This window comes from Stegostoma tigrinum, chromosome 1 (assembly GCF_030684315.1).
Source record: "Stegostoma tigrinum isolate sSteTig4 chromosome 1, sSteTig4.hap1, whole genome shotgun sequence".
NCBI classification, from domain to species: domain Eukaryota; kingdom Metazoa; phylum Chordata; class Chondrichthyes; order Orectolobiformes; family Stegostomatidae; genus Stegostoma; species Stegostoma tigrinum.
The window spans coordinates 179,602,937-179,628,422 of NC_081354.1; the positions used below are offsets into that span (position 1 = coordinate 179,602,937).

General features: G+C 41.4%; 1 protein-coding gene across 1 annotated transcript; it reads right to left on the reverse strand.

Annotated features, from left to right (window-relative positions):
• Window positions 1-241: 241 nt before the first annotated feature.
• On the reverse strand, window positions 242-24,478 carry LOC125454891 (interleukin-12 subunit beta-like). The gene is made up of 8 exons (XM_048536193.2): window positions 24,473-24,478; window positions 23,608-23,689; window positions 18,457-18,690; window positions 13,511-13,601; window positions 11,115-11,299; window positions 7,026-7,192; window positions 4,648-4,782; window positions 242-301 (listed from the first exon to the last, which is right to left on the reverse strand). The coding sequence occupies exons 1-8, from the start codon at window positions 24,476-24,478 to the stop codon at window positions 242-244; spliced, it is 960 nt and encodes a 319-aa protein (XP_048392150.2).
• Window positions 24,479-25,486: the final 1,008 nt, after the last annotated feature.

The following is a 25,486-nucleotide window of genomic DNA, read 5'->3' on the forward strand; positions in this document are numbered from 1 at the left end:
TTAAAAACTCTGACTAGAAAAGATCAAACATTCTCATAAAGACATAAGGGCATGGTTTTGGTCAACAGCATAATTTTAGCTTTTCTTTGCCAAAACAACTACGCACAAGAAACTTTGCTCAAGAAGCTCTGCCCAATTTCACTAACTATAAATCCTAGTGTTGATTGGGTGTGTGGTCTCTTTAAACCGACAAGACATTCTCTGTTTCCCTAAATTTGACACAACAGTCCATGGATTTATTTTAATGGTGTCGTCTTGATGGGTGCAGGGATTTTATTTTTGTCTTTTTGCCTTTCTTCTTCTAAAGGAGAAAAAGCAAAAGAGAAAAAGGAGTAAGGATTTGCAAACCTTTGACAGTTTTTGCGCGTGCATAATCTATCTCTGACAGGCTGGGGAAGATGTGAAACCACTACTAAATGGGGCTGTGGATGAATAATCTCTGTTTACTGTTTACTCCGCAGGCTGAGGCAGCAATTGGTCAAGCATATAGTTTGGGAATGCTCTGGGTTTAAACAGTGTTGTGTTCTTGAAGGGGATACTCAATAGATATTAAAGATCGCAGAAAAAGAGTCCATTTGGCCCATTGTTCATGAGTTGGCTGGCAACAAGTTCCATTCTAAGTACATTTTTTTCTTTATTTATTACAAGATGAGGGTGTCACTGGCTAGGCAGCATTTATTGTCCATCTTTAATTGCCCAGAGGGTAGATAAAAGTCAATCACATTGCTGTGGGTCTGGAGTTACATGTAGGTCAGACTGGGTAAGGATGGCAGCTTCCTTCCTTAAAGGAAATTGGCGAACCAGATAGGCTTTTTCCAAGATTAGACTCTTAATTGAAGATTTTTTCTTAGATTGAAATCAACTTCTACCATCCACGGGATTCAAACCCAGGTTGTCTGAACTTTCCCTGGATCTCTGGATTAACAATCCGGTGATGACACCGCTGGACCAAGAAAAAAACGCCAATATTTTCAGGAAGGAATGGATTACGCACTGTATAACTGCATAGAGAATGATCAGGGAAAGCAAGATATTCTAATTAGGGAGTCAAAGACAATATTGATATGATGGGTATAAGGGCCTCCCTTATTTATCCAAATGCTTTTTGAATGTTCCTATTGAATGAAATTTCACCTTCCTTTCAGCCAGCACAACTCAAATCACAACAACTCAGTGAGTTTAAAAAAAAACTTCTGTCATCTTTGGTTCTACTGTCACCATTTCAAGCTTGTACCCTTTGGTTTCACTCCATCTATTCTATCAAAACTTCTCGTGATGTTGTGTAAGGGTTAAATTTGGCAGCGTTGCCACGTGACCACTGAGAATGGACTTTTGCACATTAATGATGGTCGCTCAACAGGGAGGATCAAGTACAATGTTTCACTTCTGTGACCTGGAATCTAACATGGTTTTTCACAACCCGCTGGTATCTACATGCAACAATCAAACACTTGGCAGGCATTGATTTAATAGAGAAAATCCACCCCAACTTGGCACTAGCTGGGATTCTGTCACAGAGAAAGCCACAGGATAGCTGTTGTGAGAATTGAAATAAAGGCCATTGGAAGAGTGCTAGTGGTTGTTTTGAGCATGCAGCTATCATATATTGCTGACAAGAGCAGAGGAATCTTCCTGGATGAGTACTAAAATCTTATGACCTAGAAAAAAAACTCCAATATTTTCAGGAAGGAATGGATTACGCACTGTATAACTGCATAGAGAATGATCAGGGAAAGCAAGATATTCTAATTAGGGAGTCAAAGACAATATTGATATGATGGGTATTAAATTTACTCTTCCAATATTAAATTTCTGTCATTTTATCATTTATATTCTAATCAATGATCTCCACTATAAATTAAATAATAGGATGTACGACCTGATAAACATTAAATACAATAATGAACACAATAAATACATAGTGTAAAACACATAAATAATGATTAAAAAGATAATTTAGTATGTAAAAAATGAGCTTATTATAATTCCAGATTGAGCCTATTACTGGCAGTGTAATACTTGACAGTTTATTAATTAATTACTATAATAAATTAATAATTAAGTATCCCTACCTTCCTTAATAAATTAATATTAATATCACTATAATGCTTATAAATAATATTTAAATATTCTTAAAATAGTTTTAAGCCAGTCTGATTATATAAGAAATAAGAACAGGAAGAGGCAATTTGGCCCTTCAAGTCTGCTCTGCTGTTCAATGGAATCAAAATAAATATCTTCAAATTAATGTTAATTCATTACTTTTAGAGAAACCTAGCTCATAAGTCAATCAAGAATTTCAAAAGAGATAGTAGGAACTGCCGTTGCTGGAGAATCTGAGATAACAAGGTGTAGAGCTGGATGAACACAGCAGGCCAAGCAGCATCAGAGGAGCAGGAAAGCTGACGTTTCTGAAGAAGGGTCTAGACCCTAAACATCAGCCTTCCTGCTCCTCTGATGCTGCTTGGCCTGCTGTGTTCATCCAGTTCTACACCTTGTTATCTCAGATTCTCCAGCATCGGCCTTCCTACTATCCCAGAAAAGTTTCTGCTGTGATTTGATGTTATCCTTCAGAATCTGTAGGCCGCTCATGGACAATGTGTCATGAGTTCCCAGTCCTGGCATTGCCACAGTTTAATATTGACTAATCAGCAACTTGAAACGATCGTTTGAAATTCTTAGATAACAAGGTGTAAAGCTGGATGAATTTACAGCAGTTTGCCCCTCATGAGAGAGCAGTGGCTGGCTTGCAACGCAATGAAAGGCTGTGTCCTGCCTTGTTACACTGTATACACATTGGCACAGAGCCAGCAAAACAATCAGTCCCCTACTGATCACAATGACCACAGCTTTCACAGCAACTCTTTTCAGCTCAGAGCACTACTTCCTTTGTGTGTGAGGGTTGAGAAGCTGGCAATTTCGCTCAGTGTTTCCAACTCTGATCAAAGGCACATGTCACAAACCAGGACCTGCAGTGCAAAAACGGTCACACTTGTTGTGACATAATGTGGAACAGTGCCATTGTTTGATACGTTGCATTGAAAATGCAGCTTTCAGAGTAAATCTCATTAAATTAAATAGCCCTAAGTGGGAACTAATGGATGTTCATTAAATAATGGCTATTCTGGAACAACACCAAATAAATATAATGCAGTTAACTTTTAAATATACCTCAATTAACTAACAATTCCTTCTGACGAAAGAGCTGTGTGTTCAATTGAAATGAATTGCAATAAATATCCTTTATACATTTTACGTTATTAAATTCAATTGAAATTACTCCTTGATGTTTCAGTTTTAGTTTGGTTGAAATGGCTTTCAATATTATTTTCCCTTGACATTTAATCATAATTTTATTGAAGAGACAGATTTTCTTTGCTGTTGATCTTAGAAGCTCGCAGTAGGGTATATCCACTAAATATTTGATATAGTCAGAGATGTTGGCCTTTAGAAATTTTCACATTTTGAATTCCCTAGTCTTAACATTTAAATCTAGGATCCAGTATAAAGTTCAGGGGTCCAGATCCAATCTACTGTTACAGTCACGAGACAATTTCCCAGCCAATCTTTGTTGTTACTGCGCCAAACTTTGTTCTACTTGTACAGTAGGATGGGCAAAGATGATAGAGCAGCATCTGTTATCCATTCCAGATCTCTTAATGAGATGAAGAGTCAACTCTATGGATATTTTGGGAACAGATGGCTGGTTCTATCTCTTGGTGAACCAATTCTGTTTACGTCAAAGTCCTGCAGTGACACCATATCCAATTGCAACTCTACATAGAAACATAGAAGATAGGAGCAGGAGGAGGCCATTCAACTCTTCAAACCTGCTCCACCGAACCCTCTCATGGCTGATCGCCCAACCGACTGACCATTGCATGCAACTAGCCAGAGGTAGTACGTAGGTAAGAAGTTCATCTCCTCAGTTTGGGATCTACATTTGATTCTGAGTCCATGGTTGTCTCAAGTCCTGCATCACCAATTTGCTCGTTGGGTTCCTGAAACAAATGGCTGATCTGTTGCAGGACTACATCAAGTATGGATTTCCAACAGGGACTGAAAAGGACCCTGAGATAAGGTGGTCAGGATGGGTTAACTAGCAAGGCACAGAGTATGTGGGCCTGAAAATTAGGTAAGAAGTATATAAACACTCATAAGGCAACAGCTGGAGTATTGTGTACAATTCTCTCAGTGCATAACAGAACAATGTGATCACCCGAGATAAAGGTAAGGAAGAGACTTAGGATATTGCCAGGAATGGTTGAGAGGAAGGATGGGATAGGCTTTCCTTGAAAGAATGGTGGGCAAGAAGAGGTTTAATAGAGGTGAATAAAACTTTTTGGAGCCTGGATAGAATGGATAATATTTCTGTCAAAATAGATTAAAATAATTGGTGGATGGATTGGAATGAAGTCAAGAGGCCACTCCTTCACCTGAAGGTGATATAATTCATGCAGTTGTCCTGATATCAGGATGACACTGCTCTGACCAATTGTTTTGGGCCATAACTGGCCAATCATTGCTTGGTCAGAATATTGTTTCAGTTCAATGGCTAAAGAAAATCTGTCTCTTGAAGATTTAGGTGGCTTTTTTCTAAACTTTAAGTGTCATCTAGAGAAACCAAAGTTCAAATCAAACTCCTACACGTTTGCTATAGATCCATTCACTCCATTCACTCCAAGGTGAGCTTAAGAACCTGTCCTTTGCCTTGATACGAACTCTGCGAACTTTTGCAGCTGGACTGGGTTCGATCAGTTTGCTGAGGCCATCTATCTGAACCTTGTGAGAAATACAAAAGCAAATTAAAGTCAAAAATCCACAGTAACACACCCCTTCAAACTCCAGATCAGAACTCCTTCTCAGAGCTAAAGAGGGGTCACTGGACCTGAAACATTAACCCTGCTTTCTCTCCACAGATGCTGCCGGACCTACTGAGTTTCTCCAGTGGTTTCTTTTTCAGTTTCTGATTTCCAGCATCCACAGTTCTTTGGTTTATCTGCAACATCTGTACAGGTTTGCAATAACCACCCACTTCACAACTAATCCTCATTCTTTTTTAATCATTAACCGCTCCCCACTCAGCCAAATCTCTACACTAACTTTCTCCAGAGCAATTTCCAGATGACCTTGCCAAGTGTGGCTATATTCCGCAATTCAATATTCACTATAGAATGGTTTACAACAGAGGGCACCACCAAGCTACAGAAATGACAAGATTAATCTAGTGACCTGAAGGATGATTCTGCAGACTGATGATTGAAAATCTCAAATAGGTAAGAAGGACCTCCACTTTGGGAACCTGGGAAAGATATATTTGAGGAACTGGATGCCATTTCACAGCAGTAAAGGAAGCTGTTCACCCCATCATGCCTATTCTAGTTCTTAGAAGAAGCTATCCCATTAGTTACACTTCTATACCCTGTAGCCCACATCTTTCCTGTTCTCAACTATGTCAGTATTAGAAATTACAGGGGAGCAAGGAGACTTATGCAGTTACCTTAGTGAGCTGCTGCAGTGCATCCTGACAACTGTACCCATTGCAGTGATGGTCAAGGAGTGGACCATTATGTTCAACATCGGGGATCTGATCAAGTGACTTGCTATGCCGGGTTTGTGTTTCTTGAACAACGTTACGATAGCATCCAAGTGAAAGATGAGCCTACTACACTACGCCTGAATTAAGAAATGTGAGTGAGAATGTGGACCAGTTCCGTTTGTGGTTAATGGCGATCTCTATAATGCCTTCGGTATTTGTCATTCCAATGAAGGGCCCAGGCAGATGTGGTGATATAGGACAGTTCAGAAACAGAATCATGACGCTGCCACAGCACATCAGCAGGTCATTTGAGCTGCTAGGGCTTTGAAGGAACAATTTCTCCTGCGCCACTCCCTCGCTTTCACCTGTAAGCCTGCCCTGCTTTTTTATCTGTAAGCCTGCCTATTGTCTATTTGGGATAATTATCCAAATATCTCTTGAAAGCCTTAATCGAACCTGTGTCCACCATGCTCTCAGGCAATGCCTTCCAGCTCGCAACAGGTCTCTGTTTGCATTAGCATTTTCTCTTGACTTCGTTACTCCTTCTGACATATGTACCCTCATGTTCTCAATCTTGTGACTGCTGAGTACAGTTTCTACCTGTTCACTTTATCTAGATATATAGATATATCTGAACATCTCTATCAAATCTCCATGTTCTTCTCCAACAAAGACAGCATTAAATTCTCCAAGCTTTCTGTTTCAATCAAATTCCTCATCCCTTGAACCATTTTAGATTCTGTTCTACACCTTTTCCAATACCTTCACACGTGAGCAGTGCCCAGACCTCGAGCTAAAGCCAAGTTAGTGTTCTATTCAAGTTAAACTGCATCACTTCTTTATTGTTGCACATTATGATCCTATTAATAAGGCATAGGATATTGTAAACTTTATTAAACACTCACTCAAACTGTCCTGCTACCTTCAATGATTCATGCACATATACACCTAGATCCCTTTGCTTCTGTACATCTGTTAGAATTTTATATTGTCTTTCTTTTTCTTCCTACAAAATAAATCACTCCATGTTTCTCAGTGCTAAATTTCATGTCCTACTTGACTGCTCATTGCACCGACATGTCTCTCTACCCCTTGATGAAAACCAGAAGAACTGCCGATGCTGCAAATCAGGAACAAAAACCAAGTTGCGACAAAAGCTCAGCAGGTCTGGTAGCATCTCTGCATGAAAAACAGAGTTAATGTTTTGGGTCCAGTGACCCAAAACCGGTCACCGGACCCAAAACGTTAATTCTGTTTTTCCCTCCTCAGATGCTGCCTGACCTGTTTTATGTCTATACTCCTTGCCCCTTCATGGTTTACAATGCTGCTGAGCTTCAAATCATCCACAAAGTTTGAAATTATGCAGCGTATCAACTTCTAGTTCATTAATCTATACCCAGTAAAGCAAACCTCCTGGTACAGACCTCTGGGGAATTCTAGGGCATTTGTTTACATCCAGTCACCAGTTATAATACACTTCTCTTACCCTTGTGACCGATTTGCCATAAGCCTTCTTCAGTTTGTACTCCATCTCAAAGTGCAGTGGAAAATAGGAATACGGTTCAATCCAGGTGCATGGGTACAGCCAGGAGACATTCCAAGTATTGTTTCCCACTTGTGTAACTGTAATATTCTGTGGAGGATCTGGTATAACTGTTTCAGAAGGGAGAAATAACACATAAATGTCGACTTCATTGTTCAGTTAGCAGGCAAGAAACAACATTCAATTGATTCTGATGCCAAAGGAAGAATTGCATTTACATAGCCCTTTACACATCTGTACTTGTTCCAATCCCTTTACAAACAATGAGGTAAACATAGTCATTGTTCAAATGTAAGAAATGTGCCGCACATAGACAGCAATGGGATAATAGTGAAGAGGGTGTAATTCTTTGTGGTAGTGATGGGGTGATTACTATTTCAACTGTCTCATATTAACTTCATTCAGGGTGGCATCTTTCTGCTTGATAGGCCTAGTTTAGGAACCAAAGTACTGAGCAAGGATCCAACTCTTCATGAGTTAGTATCTGGAACTGCAGCAAAGACAAACTTTTTTTTTAAAGAAAGCCCATTGGATGGGAGGATTGCTGACATTTACTTTCCTATTTGCCCTTGAGATGGTGGTGGTCAGGTATCTTCTTGAAATGCTGCGATCCGCCTGATATCGATAACACTAATATAGAGGGCCTGCAGGATTTTAACCCTTCATTGTTCCTTTACCTACATGATACGTTATGTGCACAATGGGGCGATGCCCATATTATGTGGCAACAAACATAGACCATTCAGATGTTCTACCATTCAGTGAGATCTGGCCTGATCTGATAATCATTAACTCCACTTTCCTGCCTTTTCCCCTTAACCCCTCATTCCCTTCCTGATTAAAAATCTGTCTCAGCCAGCAGTTCACCTCATGCCCCAGCCTCTAGAGCCCTCTGTGGTAAAGAATTCCATAGGCTCACTAACTTCTGAGAGAAGAAATTCTTCCTCGTCTCTGTCTTAAGCTGGGTGACCCCTTATTTTGACAATATGTCATCTGACCCTAGTCTCTCCCACAAGGGGAAACAATCTTTCCCCACCTACCCTGTCAACTCCCCTAAGAATTGTGTATGTTTGAATAAGGTCACCTTTCATGCTACTATATTCAAAGACTACAGGCTCAATCTACTCAAACTCTCCTCAGAAGACTGCCCCTCCATACTGGAATCTGCTTAGTATGTCTTTAGACTGTCTCCAATTCCTTAGATAAGAGGCTAAAACTGTTCACAGTATCCCTACAGAAGCCATTTAGCCCATCGAATCTGCAATGACCCTCCAAAGAGCATTCCACCCAGACCCAAAACCCCATCCTATCCCCACATTTGTCATAGTCAATCCTGCCTCGCCTGTACACTACAGGTTAATTTGGTAAGGCCAATCCACTTAAATCGCACATCTTTGCACGCTGGGTGGAAAGCCATTCAGATATGGGAAGACTGTGCAAACTCCACACAGGGGTTTCACCCGGGTCCCTGGCACTGTGAGGCAGCAGTGCTAACCACTGAGCCAGTGTGAATATTCCTGATGTATTGTTAAAACATAACAGGGAGAGCATGGTGTCTTTGATGTGTGATTTGTGCCAGACTCTCTGTAAAAGAGATGGTCTTGTCTGGTCTTAAGGACTCTGTTTATCCTAAAGAAATGTCCTATACTCTGGTATTTGCATCCTACTGGCTGCTGTTTAAAGGAACAGTGCTGGTTGCCCGTGGAGTAGTTATCTACTCAGCTTCAGAATTTGCCTATTCCCCAGAACTACTCTTTTCTTGTTCTGATTGCCAACACTATAGTGGCCGTATCATTAACCATCCCTACATACCCTGACAGCTGAGGGTTTTAAAAGATTGGGAGTGTTTGGAATTGGCAATAGATCAGATGAGACAATAGCTGCAGTGGAACAACTGCTTCTCAGGCAACTGAAGATTTTTCACTATCATTCATCTCTATTGCCATCCCCACCAATTGTGCAAATGATTGAGTTCAATGTGCTGTGGTGTTTCAGAACCTCCAATTTGCATCTACTGCCTCCCAACACTTTGTGCGAACAAATCAGCTTCTGCCAAGTCCTTAAACCTCCTTGTTTCTCTCTATGCCTGAGAAAGGTGCTAGAAACAATGCCAGAATATAATAATGGAAGTGTAGAGTCATAGAGTCATACAGCATGGAAGCAGACCCTTCGGATCCAACCTGTCCATGACGAACTTGCTCCCAAACTAAACTAGTCCCACTTGCTCACCCTTGGCCCATACCCCTTTTTAAACTTTTCAAATTTGTGAACTTCTCCAATGTCTTTTGTAAATGTGCCTGCTTCCATCACTTTCTCTGGAGTTCATTCCATGCATAAAGCACTCTCTGTGTTAAAAAGTTGCTCCTCATGTCTTTGTTAAATCTTTCTCTTCCCGCCTTTAAAAATATGCTCTCTAGTTTTGAACTTCCCCATCCTAAAGAAAAGACCTTTGCCATTCACGTAATGATTTTGTAAACCTCAGTGAGATCACCCCTCAACCTCCTCTGCTCCAGTGAGAAAAGTCCCAGCCTTTCCAGTCTATTTTAAAATCTCAGACCTTCCATTCCTGGCAAATTCCTGGTGTATCTTTTCTGAACCCCCTCCACCTTAATAATATCTTTCCTGTAAAGGGTGACCAGAACTGCACACAATACTCCAGATTAGGCCTCATCAATGTCCTGTCGAACTTCAACATGATGGACTGGGCTACTTATCTCCTCGGGCTCCTCTGATATCTAATAAGATTGTGAAAGCTCTTCCCTCTCACTTTCACCTCCCTGTCATCCTCCTCGAGTCTAAAAACCAATCGATGTCAACCTTTGATATACCCAATGACTAGGTATCTACTTGACAGTAACTTTTTGAGAGACGCAGGATATATGAACAACACACTTTGAAAAGGATGTGAAAGAGATTGTGCAGAGGAGAATTATAAGCATGTCAAAAATTGTTTATGTGTAGCAACTTGCTGATGATATTCTTTTCAAGAGCCAGGAAGGTTAAGAAAAGATTTAGTGGAGATCTTTTCATGAGAAACAGTTTCTACTGGCAGACAGGCCTGTAGCTAGAGGATGCAAATTTCAGACAATTGTCAAAAGTACCAGAGGAAAAAAATGTTGTACAGCTAAGTACATTATGACCCATAGAATCCCTACAGTCTTGAGGCAGTACATCCAGCCCATCAAGTCCATGCTGGCCCTCTAAAGAGCATCCAACCCAGACACACAACATTCCTGTAACCCCACATTTCTTATGGCTAATCCACAAAACCTACACCTCCTTGGACTCTATAGGCAATTTATAGAACATAGAACATAGAACATTACAGCACAGTACAGGCCCTTCAGCCCTTGATGTTGTGCCAACCTGTCATACCGATCTCAAGCCCATCTAACCTGCACTATTCCATGTACGTCCATATGCTTATCCAATGACGACTTAAATGTACCTAAAGTTGGCGAATCTACAACCGTTGCAGGCAAAGCGTTCCATTCCCTTTACTACTCTCTGAATAAAGAATTTTACTATGGCCAATCCATGCACATCTTTGGACTATGGGAGGAAACCCATGCAGACATGGGGAGAATATGCAAACTCCACACACACACACAAACACGCAGTCACCTGAGGGTGGAATTGAACCCAGGTCCCTGATGCAACGAGGCAGCAGTGCTTACCACTGAGCCACAGTGCTGCTCAGGAATGTGTTTCTTGAAAGGATCTAACTAGTAGATTCAATAGTAACTTTCGAAATGGAGTTGTGATATACATCAAAAAGGAAACATTTTCAGGGTTACGTAGAAAGAACAGGGCAATAGCACCAAATGGATGGCGCAGGCATGATGAGCCAAGCTGCCTCCTTCTGTGCTGCATGGTTCTGTGATTTGACAGGGGCATCGTGAAGTCCCTTTTGTTCCACAGAAACCCGAGTGTTTCCACCACATCCTCAGGGCATTGCAGCTCACAATTTGTACGAGCATCTGCTATTATCCAGCCACTCCCACTTCTGAGGCTGCACATGAAGGGACTTACCTATGTTCTCCACATGAAGGACAACTTGCTGCTTTTGGTAAGAGGCACTGTTTATCGCCTCCACAACAAAAATATAGGGGCTGTATTCCTCTGCATAAGGTGAGTAGTTGTCCACTGTGAAATTGTAAATGTGGTTAGTTCCAGAATTGGAGTAATCCAAATAGCGACAGCTGCTGTCTGGAATTCTGGAAAAGAGAAGAGTGGGAAAGGATTATCTCAGTAAATGGAGGCTAAGGAAGAAAAATGAGTGTCAAGGGTAATATATCTGCATGCTGGGACCACATTAACTTACGATTCTTACTCTTAGAATACCTGGTAGAGTGTTGCTAATATAACTCTTAAAGAGATCACAGAAATTGTATTTATCTTTACTGCAAGGCAAAAGCCAGGCAAGACAAGGTCAATCAGTCTGTGCTTACAAACCTCAGAACATAATAACCACTGTTATTGCAATTGAAAATCATTTATTGAATAATCATGACTGTGCTAAGAGTTACACCAGATACCAACATAAGATAATCAACTAGGCTTGCAGTGTGATGCACTCCCATGCACCAGGAGCTACATACATTAAGGGTCTTTGATATCAGGAAACAAAATTGTGCACCAGGGCAGCATGGTGGCTCAGTGCCTCACAGTGCCAGGCACCTGGGTTTGATTTCACTCTTGGGCCACTGTCTGTGTGGAGTTTGCACGTTCTACCCGCGTCTGCGTGGGTTTCCTCTGGGTGCTCTGGTTTCCTCCCACAGTCCAAAGACGTGCAGGCTAGGTGAACTGGCCGTGTCAAATTACCCATAGTGTGCACGCTAGGGGGTTGAGCCATGGGAAGTGTGGGGCTACAGGGATTGGGGTGGGCGGTGCTGGATCTGCGTAAGATGGTCTTCAGAGGGTCGGTGTGGACTGGACAGGCTGAATGGCTGGCTTTCACACAGAAGGGGTTCTATTCTATGATTCTATATTGTACCTCTTAAAAAACGGAGCATTGCTAGCTCTTGCAAACCACCTGACAACAGCTGAGCCAATGAGAATGTACCAGCCTGTTCTAAGAATTAAAATTTACAGCTAAGGATTCTCACTACACCTCCATGCCAATAATGGCCCAACCAGCCCGTACCCTCTTTGCTTGTTGTCTAAATTAATGCTTCTGTTTCAAGTGTGTCCCTGTCCTGATGAATGCAAGATGAAAAACTTTGCCTTTGTGCCTCTTTGCAGCAATGTTTATGTCCTCTACCAAGCCATTGCACAAGAAAAATTCCCTGGGACTGTTTGAAGAGCTGGCGAGATCTCCCCAGTGTCCAATTTATCCCTCAGCCAGTGTGACTAAAACTCGGCTGTTTATCTTATTCTGATCTGCGGAAGTTGCACAGAACAAAATGGCTGCAGTGTTTCCCCACTACAAATGCGACTACATTTTAAATATAAAAATGAGCTGGATGCAAAACTCTTCGCAGCCTTCTACAGGTAGGAATGATTGGATTGAAATACAGAATCCTGCTTCCTTTGACGATTTTCAGAAAATAATAAAATGAACAGAGATGACCTATAGGGCCTTTTGTTGAAAACTGTTGAGTTTACAGGGAGGGGGGGTTAAACTGAAATGTTTGAGCACAGCAAACCAGGAGATGGAAGCAATTCCAAGACATTGGCATTACCACAAGATAGAAGCGCTTGGGGTCATTGGTGAAGAAGCAGATAGATTTGGGATGAAATGAAACACAGCTAAGTTGGTTCCATAAGTAACCAACCAAAGGAGATTGCAATGAAGTGCAAATAAAAGTCAAATAATTCACACAGAAGGTGGTGTGTGTATGGAAGACTCTGCCCGAGGAACTGGTGGAGGCTGGTACAATTACAACATTTAAAAGGCATCTGGACGGGCATATGAATTGTAAGAGTTTAGAGGGATATTAGCCAAATACTGGCAAAAAGGCTCGAATAATTTAGGCAATCTGGTCGGCTTGGACGAGCTGAGTCCAAATTGTGTGGTGTAACTCTATGACTCTACTCATGTGCCAAATGCAGGTAAATGGGATTAGTTCAGGTGCAGAAACCTGGTAAACATGTTCCCATGCTGTATACCTGTATGTCTGTAGTGGAAGGAACTGTAAGGGGAACAGTGAGGCCAAGCTTTGAAAACCAACCTGTTAGCATGGCCATCTTAGTGTTGCCACTTAAAGGCATGTAGCTCTGAAGTGTCTCCATGAACCTTTACGATACACCGTCAAGAAAATAGAATGGTTTTCATTACTCAGCACAAAATTAGTCAATATTAATTGGGGGTGTTAATTGAGTCAACAATTTCCATTCTATTTCAGTCAAACAATGGGTCTGTTTTCAGTGAGACCGAGGTGGATTTTCAGTATACTGTACTGACAGTACTTTTTTGTCCTACATACCTCCTGTAGTACGTCAGCTTGAAGACTGCTGCACTGCGGGTTTGCCAGGAGCAGATGATGTTACCATTGAATGTTCGGTCACGACAACGTACTGGAAGACAAAAAGAGTGTTCTCACATCTTGGCGCCTGTTAGACCTCAAGTAGGCCATTTGGCCCCTTGAACCTACTCTGCCATTCAACAGGATCAAGGCTGATCCAACATTCCTCATATCCACTTTCTTGAGTTTTCTCCACAACCCTTCATTCATCTACTGATCAAGAAGGTCCTGTAATATATTCACTTCCTGCTCCCAGTATGTATCACAAAATTTGGGGGAGGCAACGGCCTAGTGGTATTATCGCTGGACTGTTAATCCAGAGACCCAGATAATGTTCTGGGGACATGGGTCCAAATCTCACCACAGCAGATGGTAGAATTTGAATTCAATAAAATATTTGAAATTAAGAATCTAATGACGACTATTGTCGATTATTGGAAAAACCCATCTTGTTCACTAATGCCCTTTAGGGAAGGAAACTGCCATCCATACCTGGTCTGGCCTACATGTGACTCCAGACCCACAGCAATGTGGTTAACTCCGAACTGCCCTCTGGCAATTAGGGATGGGCAATAAATGCTGCCTAGCCAGTGATGCCCTCATCCTGCGAATGAATTTTAACAGAGTGGTCAAACCATAGGCAAGTGAAAGATTCTACATCTGGCCCAAACCAACCATCAGTTTGTATCGGGCCATAATAACTTGCTGCATCAGGACAGCAAAATAGATGGCTAAGAGAGGATACTGGGAAAAGGCAGGCACTCCTTACAGCAATGAGGCTGCAGGACATGATTGACCCAGGCTCCTTAAGCTTCTTTTAGTTTACTGTTCCAATCCCATAGCATATTTACTGCAACTTGCATAGGTAACCTATGTGATAAAAATGCAAAATATTGCTCTTAGGGTTCATGTTGGGAATGCTACTGAGGTCTGTGGTGCCGCTCAAGAAGCTTGATATCATCCTGGGAAAAGCAGCCTGCTTGTTTGACACACAATGTAATGAATCTACAAGTTGCACTGTAGCAATTCACCAAAGATCCTTAGACAGAACCTTCCAAGCCCATGGTGATTTCCATCTAGAAAGACAAGGGCAGCAGCTACATGGGAACACCATCAACTGCAAGCTCCTCTCCAAGCTCACCATCTGACTTGGAAATATATCGCCATTCCTTCAGTGTTTTGCTGGGGCAAAATCCTGGAATCCCTTCCAGAACAGTGCTTTGGGGTACTAATCCCCAAGGACTGCGGTGACTCAGAAAAGCAGCTCACCACCACCATCTCAAGGATTATTAGGAATGGGTAATCAATGCTGATTGAGCCAGGACCACCCACATTGTCTGAAAGAATATGTGGTGTTTTACAAAAGGATTGGAAATGAAGGGAAAAGACCCAATAGATGCCAACATATCTCAGACCCTCAGACTGTTTTCTGCTTATTCAAAAAATACTGCAATTGTTGACAACAACCAGTAGAAAATATTTGTTGAGTTTGTTAATAGAAATAGGGTTCTTTACATTAACAATGTTTCATAATTTGTTGGTAGCACAGAGCTTAAGTATTGTTGTATAAAGTGACATGTTGCTGTAATATTTGGCCTTGCAAGACATGGCAAGAAGACCAGATTTCAAATGCAACAACAATTTATATGACTTGAGAAACATGATGCTGATTTGTTGACAAGGAGATCGCATTCTTATAGATTTTATACGCATTCAATAAGAGGGAGATTAGCTCAAGTAAAGGAAACTATTATTAACAGTGAAAAAGTATCAGATAAATTTGATCAACAAGTTTCCAGCCTATTCTGAAGAGATAATGGCAGAGATAGTAGATGTCCTACACATACCTTTCCATAATTCCTTAAATTTGGGAATAATCTCACAAAATTGGATGTTGGAAAGTATTACAGTGCTGTTCCATGAAAGAGGGAGATAGAAGACAGCAAGCTACAGTTCAGTCTAACAACAGTCATGAGGAAAATGTTAGAACCTTTTATAGTATCTGATGACAACAAGTCAACATGGTGTGTTTTGGTTCTCTTACTTAAGGAAGAGTGCATACATGTTGGAGGCAGTTTGGAGAGAGTTTAATGCCAGGTGTGGTGATAGATTTGCCTTATGGTGAGAGATTACACAGTGCAGGCCTATTCTCACTGGAGTTTAGAAGGTTGAGTGGAGATCTATTTGGGTATATCAGATGCTAAAGGGGATTGACAAAGTAGACATAGGGAGAATGTTTTCTCTTGTGGGGCAATCTAGAATGAGAGACCATAGTTTTAGGATGATGATTAGCAGATTTAAGAGGAGAAATTATTTATTTCATAGGTCATAACTCTGTGAATTCAATACCTCAGATTGAAGTGGACATGGAGTAAATTTAAGGAGGAGACAGATTTTACATTAATTTTTAATGAGTTAAAAGGTTATGGGAGGTGGGTTGGAAAGTGGAGTTGAGGTCGAGATAAAATCACCCATGATCATATTGAATGGTTTGAGGGGCTGAATGGCCTGCTCCTGCTCCTAGTTCTTGAGCTCTTATGAGAGGTGTTCGCATTGAAAGGTCAGGGCGTTGACAGGAGCCTGATAAAGGGAAAATTTTGGGGCCACAGTCTCAGGATAAGGGCCCAATCTTTGAGGATGAAGAGAAGGAGAAATTAGTTCACACAAAGTTTCGTAAGCGGGTTGGAGTTCTCAACCCTCTGAGTGCATGGATGCTTCATTATAATAGGATTACGATTAGGGAGACAAAACTTTGGTCTCACATGGCATCAAAAGATTTGGACAGGACCAGTCATGAACCTATTCACAGAATCACAGAAGTGCTATTGAAATAGAAGGGGCCCCCTCGGTCCATTGTGTCTGCAAATGTTCATTAAATAAGCATCATTACCTAATGCAAATCTCTTGCTTTTTCCCCATGTCCTTGCAGGCTATTTCTATCCAAATAACCATCCAAATGCTTCTTGAATGTTTCAATTGAATCTGCCTCCACCACATTTCTGGGCAGCGCATTCCAGACACTAACCACTCACTGTGAAACGTTTATCCTCAATTCACCCTTGTTTCTTTTACAAATCACTTCAGAACTATGCTTCACGTTTTTGTTCCTTATACAAGTAAGGATGGCTTCTTCCTATCTACTCTGTCCAGCCGGCCCTTAATTTTGTAAACCTCTTTCAGATCTCTTCTTAACTCTTCTTCTCTCCAATGAGAACAGTCCCAACTTTTTCGATCTATCTTCAGAACTGAAGTTCCTCACCCCTGGAACCATTCTTGTAAATCACTTCTCACTTTGAAAATGAAAATGATTTTCTGAAGAAAGGTCTGGGCCTGAAACATCAGCCTTCCTGCTCTTCTGATGCTGCTTGGCCTGCTGTGTTCATCCAGCTCTACACCTTGTCATCTCAGGTTCTCCAGCATCTGCAATTCCTGCTATCTCTGCACTTTCTCTGATGTGTTCGTATCCTTCCTATGTTATTGCACCAAGACCTGCACACATTACTCCAGCTGGGCTCTAGCAAATGCCTTGTACAAGTTTGATATCACCTCCTTGCTCTTGCATTCTGCTTGTTAGACTGGGTTATACCATGGGTGTGGCACAGTGAGTCATATGGAAAATTGTTCCAAATTCCTGTGCTCTTACTGCTAAACCCTCTGAGTGTTTGATGCATTTCTTTGTCCTTATTTCTGTTAGCTTGAAGTGCTTTTATGTCGTACATTCCAATTTACCAGAATTTGAATTGTGACTGTCCCAAACATTGTTTAAGAAAATTAGTAATGACCCAGAGGGAAGTTGAGGGTGAATTATTTTTGTGCAATGTGATTTGGAATGTTTCACCTCAGAAGGTGGTACAAGTAGATTAAACAATAAACTGACGCAAGGCGAATGGGAGCAATTGGTCCTCCATCAAAAAAATCAGCAGATCAGGTGGGCCGAATGACCTCATTCAGTATTGCATCATTCTATGATTCACACGGAGTGGGGTTTGATCTTGCAGTTGTGACTACATTCAAACGCTACTCCTCACGGCTACACTTAGGCTGACAGAGCATTGATACTTTAATTTCTAAACAAAGAAAGGTTGCAGGAATCTGAAGCACAAAGTGACTTGGAAATCATAGTCCAGGACTCTCTTAAGGTTAACGTGCAGGTTCTGTTGACAGTTAAGAACGCAAATGTAATGTTAATATTCATTTCAACAGGGCAAGAATACAAGAGTGAGATGTAATGCTGAGGCTGTGCATGTAGAATATTGTGAGCAGTTCTGGACCCCTTATTTAAGGAAGGATGAGTTGGCATCGGACGGGGTCCAGAGGAGGTTTGCAAGTATGATCCAGGGGATCAAGGGATTACCAGATAAGATTGAAGGCTCTGACTTTGTATATGATGGAGTTGAAAAGGATGAGGAAGGATCTTGAAACTTACAGAATACTGGGAGGCCTGGATAGAGTGTATTTGGAGAAGATGTTTCCACCAGTAGGACTAATGGGCACAGGCTCAGGGTGAAGGGACAACCCTTGAGATATAAGATGAGGAGAAATTCCTGTGGAATTCATTGCTGTGGAGGAATGTGGAGACCAAATCATTGAGGGTATTTAAGACAGAGATAAATAGGTCCTTGATTAATAAGGGGATCAAAGGTTACAGGGAGGAGCCAGGAGAATGTAGTTGAGAAGCATATCAGCCATAATCGAATGGCAGAACAGACTCAATGGGCCAAATGGCTTCATTCTGATCCTATATTTTATGGAACTGTGTTCTAATAATTGTGGAGCCAAGCAGTTAAACTGAGTTCTTCACAAGTAGGAATGGGAATTACTGTTTGTGAGGTAGAGTATATATCTCATAAAGAAGCTGGTCATCCACATTTTCCCCATTGTTTCAGCCCCACCCCCGTGCCACTTACTTGTATTGGAGAAAATGGGTGATTGATCCTTCTCGCTGATCACCAGGTAGGTGTGGTTCACCATTGTCCCATTCTGCCAGCATGTGTAATTTCCAGCATCTGGCTGATCCACATTCTCCAGGGTGAGCTCCCTCCCAGGAGGAAAAGATTCTCCATCCAGTTTCCAGGTGACCTCAGTGGAAGCTGGTGCCTTGCATGCCAAACTGATGCTCCCTGTCCGTTCCACGATACTCACTGTCAGAAACAGTCACTCTGAGAGTCACAATCTCATCTTTGAAGCAGGGGTTGAGACTTTGTGCCTTAATCTAGAGACCTGAACATATGTAATATCTAGGCTGGTGTTCTCAATACCATACTACAAGAGAGCCACACTGCCAGCACCGTGGTGGACATGTCAAGCCAGGCTCCATCAGCCTAAGCAGTTAGACTTTAAGATTCCTTGGCGCGATTTAAAAGAATGATAGAGTGGGGTTCTCCTTCTTAGCATCTTTCCTTCAATATCACTAACACAAACAATTGGGCCGTAATCTCAGTGCTCTTTTAGCTACATCATGCTATAACCATGAGTTTAGTCAGATATGGTGAAGTATAAATCTTTGGGATGGTTTAGAATAGTAAACTCCAAGATATTACATTGCAAGAAAGCAGCTTTTAGCAATGCTGTGAAGATGTCTCTGACCGTGTTTTATGTTGAGAAATGATGCGTTGGGAGCAGACATTCCCTTACTATTATTGCAAGCTCTTTAAGAATGTAAGATTAACTTGTGTTTTCCCCTTCTTTTCTGCCAGTCCGATCTCCACCTGCCTCCCCTTTCTTCATATTACTAATTTTCTTTTTCAAGGAACACACTTATCTTTCCAATCTTTAAAGGCATCATGGTTATGAGGAGGAAGTAGGAATAAGAGTTGAGGTCAAGGAACACCCATAATCACTTTGAATGGCGGAGCAGAGCCGAATGGTCTACTTCTGCTCCTCATTTCTATGATTCCACATATCCACTCCAATACTCTTCTGTTCACTCAGTCCTTTTGACAACATTATACCTATCATTCTGGCCTTAATCGTCGCACAAGATCCACTCTTGTGCTTTGATGAGCCAACTCTGACCTAGACCAGTACGTTGGCTGGACAGGTGCTTTGCAAAGCGGTGTGATGCCAACAGCGTGGGTTCACATCCTGCACCACCTGAGGCTACTGTGAAGGACCATCCCACTCAACCTCACTCCCTCACCTGAGGCAAGGTAGCCCTCAGGTTAAATCAGCACCAGTTATCTGTCTCTCTAATGAGAGAGCAGCCCTATGGTCTGATAAGGCTTTGAAGACACAAAAACAGGTCCTGAGCTCTGATAAAAACCAAAAGAACTGGAGATGCTATAAATCAGGAACAAAAACAAAGTTGCTGGAAAAGCTCAGCAGGTCTGGCAGCATCTGTGGAGGAGAAAACAGACTTAACATTTCAAATCCAGTGATCCTTCCTCAGAACTCAGATGCTGCCAGATCTACCGAGCTTTTCCAGCGACTTTGTTTTTGTTCCTAAGCTCTGAAATTGGCTCTGCACACATATCTTTCCTCATCCTGTCTACACCTATCTTTCCTCTGCTTTCTCTCTCTCTCTGTCCACATTCAGAAACCTTCAATCCTCACATGTTTGAACAAGCTGTTAATCAACCCACTTAATATCCCACCGAGCTAACATTTTGCCAGGTTATGCTGCTGTAATGTATCTGAGATGTTTTGTTACATTGAAGTGCTGCAGAAATCCATGGAGTTGTTCACAAAAATTGCGACATATGCTTGGCTTGTATTTTTAACATCTTAATTCGATTTCCCTTGTATATTCCTCAGCATGAGAACAATGCCCGCTTTGCTTGCTTATGATGGATGAGGTCTTCAGTTAAATGAGAGAGGCAATGGGCTTATGCACAAGATGCATTTTGGAGTTGTGGAAAAAATGGATGAAACATGCATTTAATATAAGGCAAGTAAGATTGTTCTGGGGGTACATGTGCACCTTTGAGTTTTGTCAGACATATTGAGAAAAGAGTTAATAATGCATTTACTTTCTAGAATAATACAAAAGGAAGGAAGTTTTATAATCTAAATAAATCCTGGTTAGGTTCAGTACATTATGCAGTTCAGACCATCTGACTACAGGGAAGGTGTGAAACTCCTCGAGAGATACGAAAGAGATTTTACCAGAACTGTACAAGGGGCAAGGGAATTTAGCTGCTAGGTGGGAGAATTTGCATTGTTTGTTGGAAGCATAGGAGATTGAAGAAAGACCTGGTTGGAGACGGAGGAGAAAGTCCGTAATTAGAGAGCAGTGTTAACATCACTGGACCAGTAATCCAGAATCCTGGAATGATGTTCTGAGAACATCGGTTCAAATCTCACCAACGTGGTTGATGGAAATAAGTTAAACTAATAAAGGTGGTATTTGGGCAGAAGGGAAAAGAGGGAATGAGCTACATAGGCATCAACAAAATAGACAGGACAAAAAAGGAAGTCCTGCAGATTCCATATGTGGAGCTAGAGGCCAAATTAAGAAGCAGAACATCATAAGTGATCATTTCTGCGTGGGCGAAATCAGCTTAGACAGAAGCATATGCATCACAAAGACAGTTAAGAGAGATTTTGGTTTGTGAAACACTGGAACTAATCCTGAGGAAAGTGCCTTCGGTCACGATGGGATGGACTTCACCTGAACCATTCCTGAGGCCAGTGTTCTTGCAACCTTATAGCTTGGGAAGGAGAAAGGATTTTAAACTGAATAGTGGGTGCAAGGGACTCATTTAGGAATCTGTGGTGAATCAAAAAGTAGAGACAAAGCTAATCGAAGATATGCATACATATCAAATATATATAAAAGAAATGAGAAACAACCATAACAAGAAGGGTTCCAGAGTCTGAATCTAAGCTTAAATCAATAGATAAGATGAGCATTTACAGAGACAGTAAATGGATAAAACTGATAGCTCTGTGCCTGAATGCACAACAAAAAAGGTAAACTATGTAACTGGAAATAAACTAAATGATCTAGTCTCTGTTTCAAAGATTTGGCTGCAGTGAGAGTGGATTGAATTGTACAGGATGTTTGGGAATGGCAGGGGTGTTATTTAATGATTGTTTTATCTCATTAAGAGAGATGCCAAGATGTAGAAACAGTTTGAGTAGAAATCAAACAGGATAAAGTCAAGAAGACATTTGTGGGAGTGTTGTACAGGCCACCCAATAGGTAACCATACCATGGTTCTCATATTACGAAGTAATGAAAATTGATAATCATTGGAAATATTAATCTGCATATAGATCAGAAAAGTCAATTGGGCAAAGGCAGCCTTTATGAGGAGTTCAGACAATATTTTTAGGATAATTTTTAAGAGCAGCATGTTTTGGGGACAACCATAGAGAATGTGTGCTATGCAGCAAGGTAGGATTAATTACTAATGAATCATGAAGGTGTCCCTAAGTCACAATGACCAGAATATGTTTGAGGGTGGCACGGTGGCTCAGTGGTTAGCACTGCTGCCCCTTGGTGGCAGGGATCTGGGTTCAATTCCAGCCTTGGGTGACGATGTATATGGAGTTTGCACATTCTCCCCATGTCTGCGTGGGTTTCCTCCCACAGTCCAAAGATGTGCAGGCTATGCAGATTGGCCGTGCTTAAATTGCCCATGGTGTTCAGGGATGTGTAGCTTTGGTTGGTTCTCGGGGACAGGTCTGGGTGGGATGTATCAAGGGTCGGTGTGGGCTTGTTGGTCTGAAGGGCTTGTTTCCACACTGTAGCAATGCTATGAGATGACTTTGTTTAAATTTAATTGAGGGCATGTAGACAGAGCTGGCTGAAGTGAATTAGCAGATCAGCTTAAGGGATAGATTACTGGAGATGCAGTGGCATATATTTAAGGGGATATTTCAGAAAACACAGAAAGAAAAATTCCAAGGGACTGACCCACCATTCACTGTTAACTACAAATTTTAAAAATCACATCAGACTGAAAGAAAAAAAAAGCATATAATGATGCAAAGTCAGGTGCCACGTCAGAAGATCGTGCAGAATATAACAAACAGCAAAGTGTCCAAAAAATTAATAAGATGTGATAAATTTGAGTACAAGGGAAAACCAGCCAGAAAAATAAACCCAGACAGTAGGAGGTCCTATCAATATTTAAAGTAGGAAAGAGTTGACAACATGAGTGTTGTTCCTGTAGAAAATATGCGTGGGGAATTAATAACATAAAGTAAGAAAATGACAACAGATGAAGTAGGTATCTTCTAACAGTCTTCACTGTGGAGTATACAAATGACATCCCAGATACAGCGATAAACCAGGAAATGGGAAGGAGGAAGCAACTCGGGGAAAATCACAAACATCAGAGAAGGGGTACTGAGTAAATTGGTGGAATCATAGGCCAGTTAGTTTAAGACCTATCATAGGGAAATGTTAGAAGCTATTGTTAAATACATTATTGTAGGGTGCTTGGAGTAGTTCAAGATAATCATGCAGAGGCAACATGGTTTTATGAAGTAGAATTTTTTTTGCCCAGACTATTAGAGTTCTTAGAGGAGGTAATACATGCTGTGGGTAAAGGGGAACTGATTAGTCTACTGTTTGTTCATGTCCAGTAGGCATCTGATAAGGTACCACATCAAAAGCTATTGTGGAAAATAAAAGATCCTGGTGTATGGCATGGATAAAAGATTGAAAACTAAAACAACTGCGGATGCTGGAAATCTGAAACAAAAATGGAAATCTCAGCAGGTCTGGTCGTATTTGTGGAAAAAAATCAGAGTAAACGTTTCAGGCCCAGTGATCCTTCTTCAGAAAGGATAGAAGATTGGCTATCTGGAAGGAAACAGTAGGTGTAAAAGAATTTGTTTCAGGTTGGCAAAATGTAATGACTGGTGTAGCACAGGGATTCGTGCTGGGACATCAAACATTCATAGAAATGATTTGTATAAAAAGCATTGGGCCTACTTCTTTTATTTGTGCATTCATATGAATTTGAGCTGCTGTTATTTTGTTTTAACAAATTACATTAAAGTTGTCCTGTCTGAAGAGGAATGTATTTTCCTTTTGATGCTGGTGGTCACTGCAAAGCCAACAATATGTAAGACAGAGCTTGAAAATCTGAATCTGAGACACTTACGTTTGTCTGGAAATCTGTCCAACTCAGAGCAACTGGCCAACATGGCAATAGAGATAAGCAGGTGAAGGGAGAGGAACCACATCTAAAGCAGAAATAAAGACAATAAGATCCTTAATCATTCTAATGTTTTAAACACAAAACCATCACTTAAGACAGCTTCTTGTCCCTTTTCCAATGGATTATATTTTATTAATCTTCTGCTTCACATCTCTCTTACTTTTAAATGCTTCATTGCTTTCAGTCTTTTCTAAATGTCAAAGAGAAAACCTCTGTTTCTCTGTTTACAATCTAGTTGAATGTTTTGTGGGTAATCTATCATGTTGGCTTTGAAGGCCTCAGGTACTTAAAGCCTGACAATGCCAGCACATTCACGTTATTTTGGCTACCCTGACCAACTTTGGATGCTAATGCTTATCCCAGATTTCCATCTGTACTGCTGTCTTTTTTTCCTTTATCCATTCACGGGATGAGGGCGTCACTGACCAGGTCAGCATTTATTGCCCATCCCTAATTGCCCAGAGGGCAGTTCAAAGTCAACCACATTGCTGTGGGTGTGGCATCAGATGTGGGCCAGACCAGGTAAGGATGGCAGTTTCCTTCCCTAAAGGACGTTAGTGAACCTGGTTGGTTTTTCCCAACAATTGACAATGGATTTCACAGTCATCATGAGATTCTTAATTCCAGATATTTTATTGAATTCAAATTCCACCATCTACCATGATGGGATTCGAACCCAGGTCTCTGGGTTAATATTCCAGCAATAATACCACTAGGCCACTGCCTCATCGCCGCATGTTTACCTGATAAAAAAAATTCTCCGTTTTTCTCACTCACTATGTTTCTTTTCCTTTCTTCCTACACATACCGCCATCCCGATGCCCTGTCACTGTTCACCTTCCTCTGTCAGTATCTGTCTTGCCTTACGTTGCGTTGCCTTAATTGCTTTGCTACGTTCCTTCGGTTTGTGGTCTATTTTTCCTATTTTCCCCCTCTCACAGTTGCTGTCAAACTTGCTTCTTTGTCTCCGCCATTGGCACTGATTTTATGTCACTTCTTCTGCTCACTCGCACAGTTTATTTTCCTGTCTGTATCAATGGTGCTGAGGCGGAGGTTGCCATGTTTCTGGGAGTAAATATTACCCATAATCTGCCCTGGCCAATCCATGTTGAAGCTACACTCAGGAGAGCACACCTACTGCCTCAGAAGGCTAAGGAAATTCAGAATGCGCACAATAACTCTCACAAATTTTTATCAAGAAAGCATCTTGTCCGAATGTGTCACAGCCTGGTTTGGCCACTGCTCTGCTCAAGACCACAAGAAATTACAGAGAGCCGTGAACACAGCCCAGTCCATCATGCAAACCAGCCTTCCATCCATTGACTCCGCCTACACTTCCTGCTGCTTCGGGAAAGCAACCAGCACAATCAAAGACCCCGCCCACCCCGCTTATACTCTCTTCCACACTCTTCCATCAGGCAGAAGGGACAAAAGTTTGAAAACATGTACCAACAGATTCTTCCCCGTTGTTATTAGACATTGAAATGGACCTCTTGCAGAACAGAGTTGATCTTCCTCTGTGCTATATTCTGCATTTTGTTCTACTGCCCTGATATACTGATATAAGATATGATTTGTCTGGGTATCGCGCGAAACAGTACTTTCCAGCACCTCGACAATAATAAATAATTGATTCAAAAACCAAATCCTCCTCAGTCTCACACTTGTCCCCGATCCCTTCCAATTGTTGGCTTTTTGTATCCCTCTCTGCCTCTTTGCCTGTCTGAATACTCCTGTTTCTGTCTCCTCAACACCACCTCTTGCTCACCCTGTCATTCATATCTTCCATTGCCACACCCGTCCAACTTTGACCTTATGATTC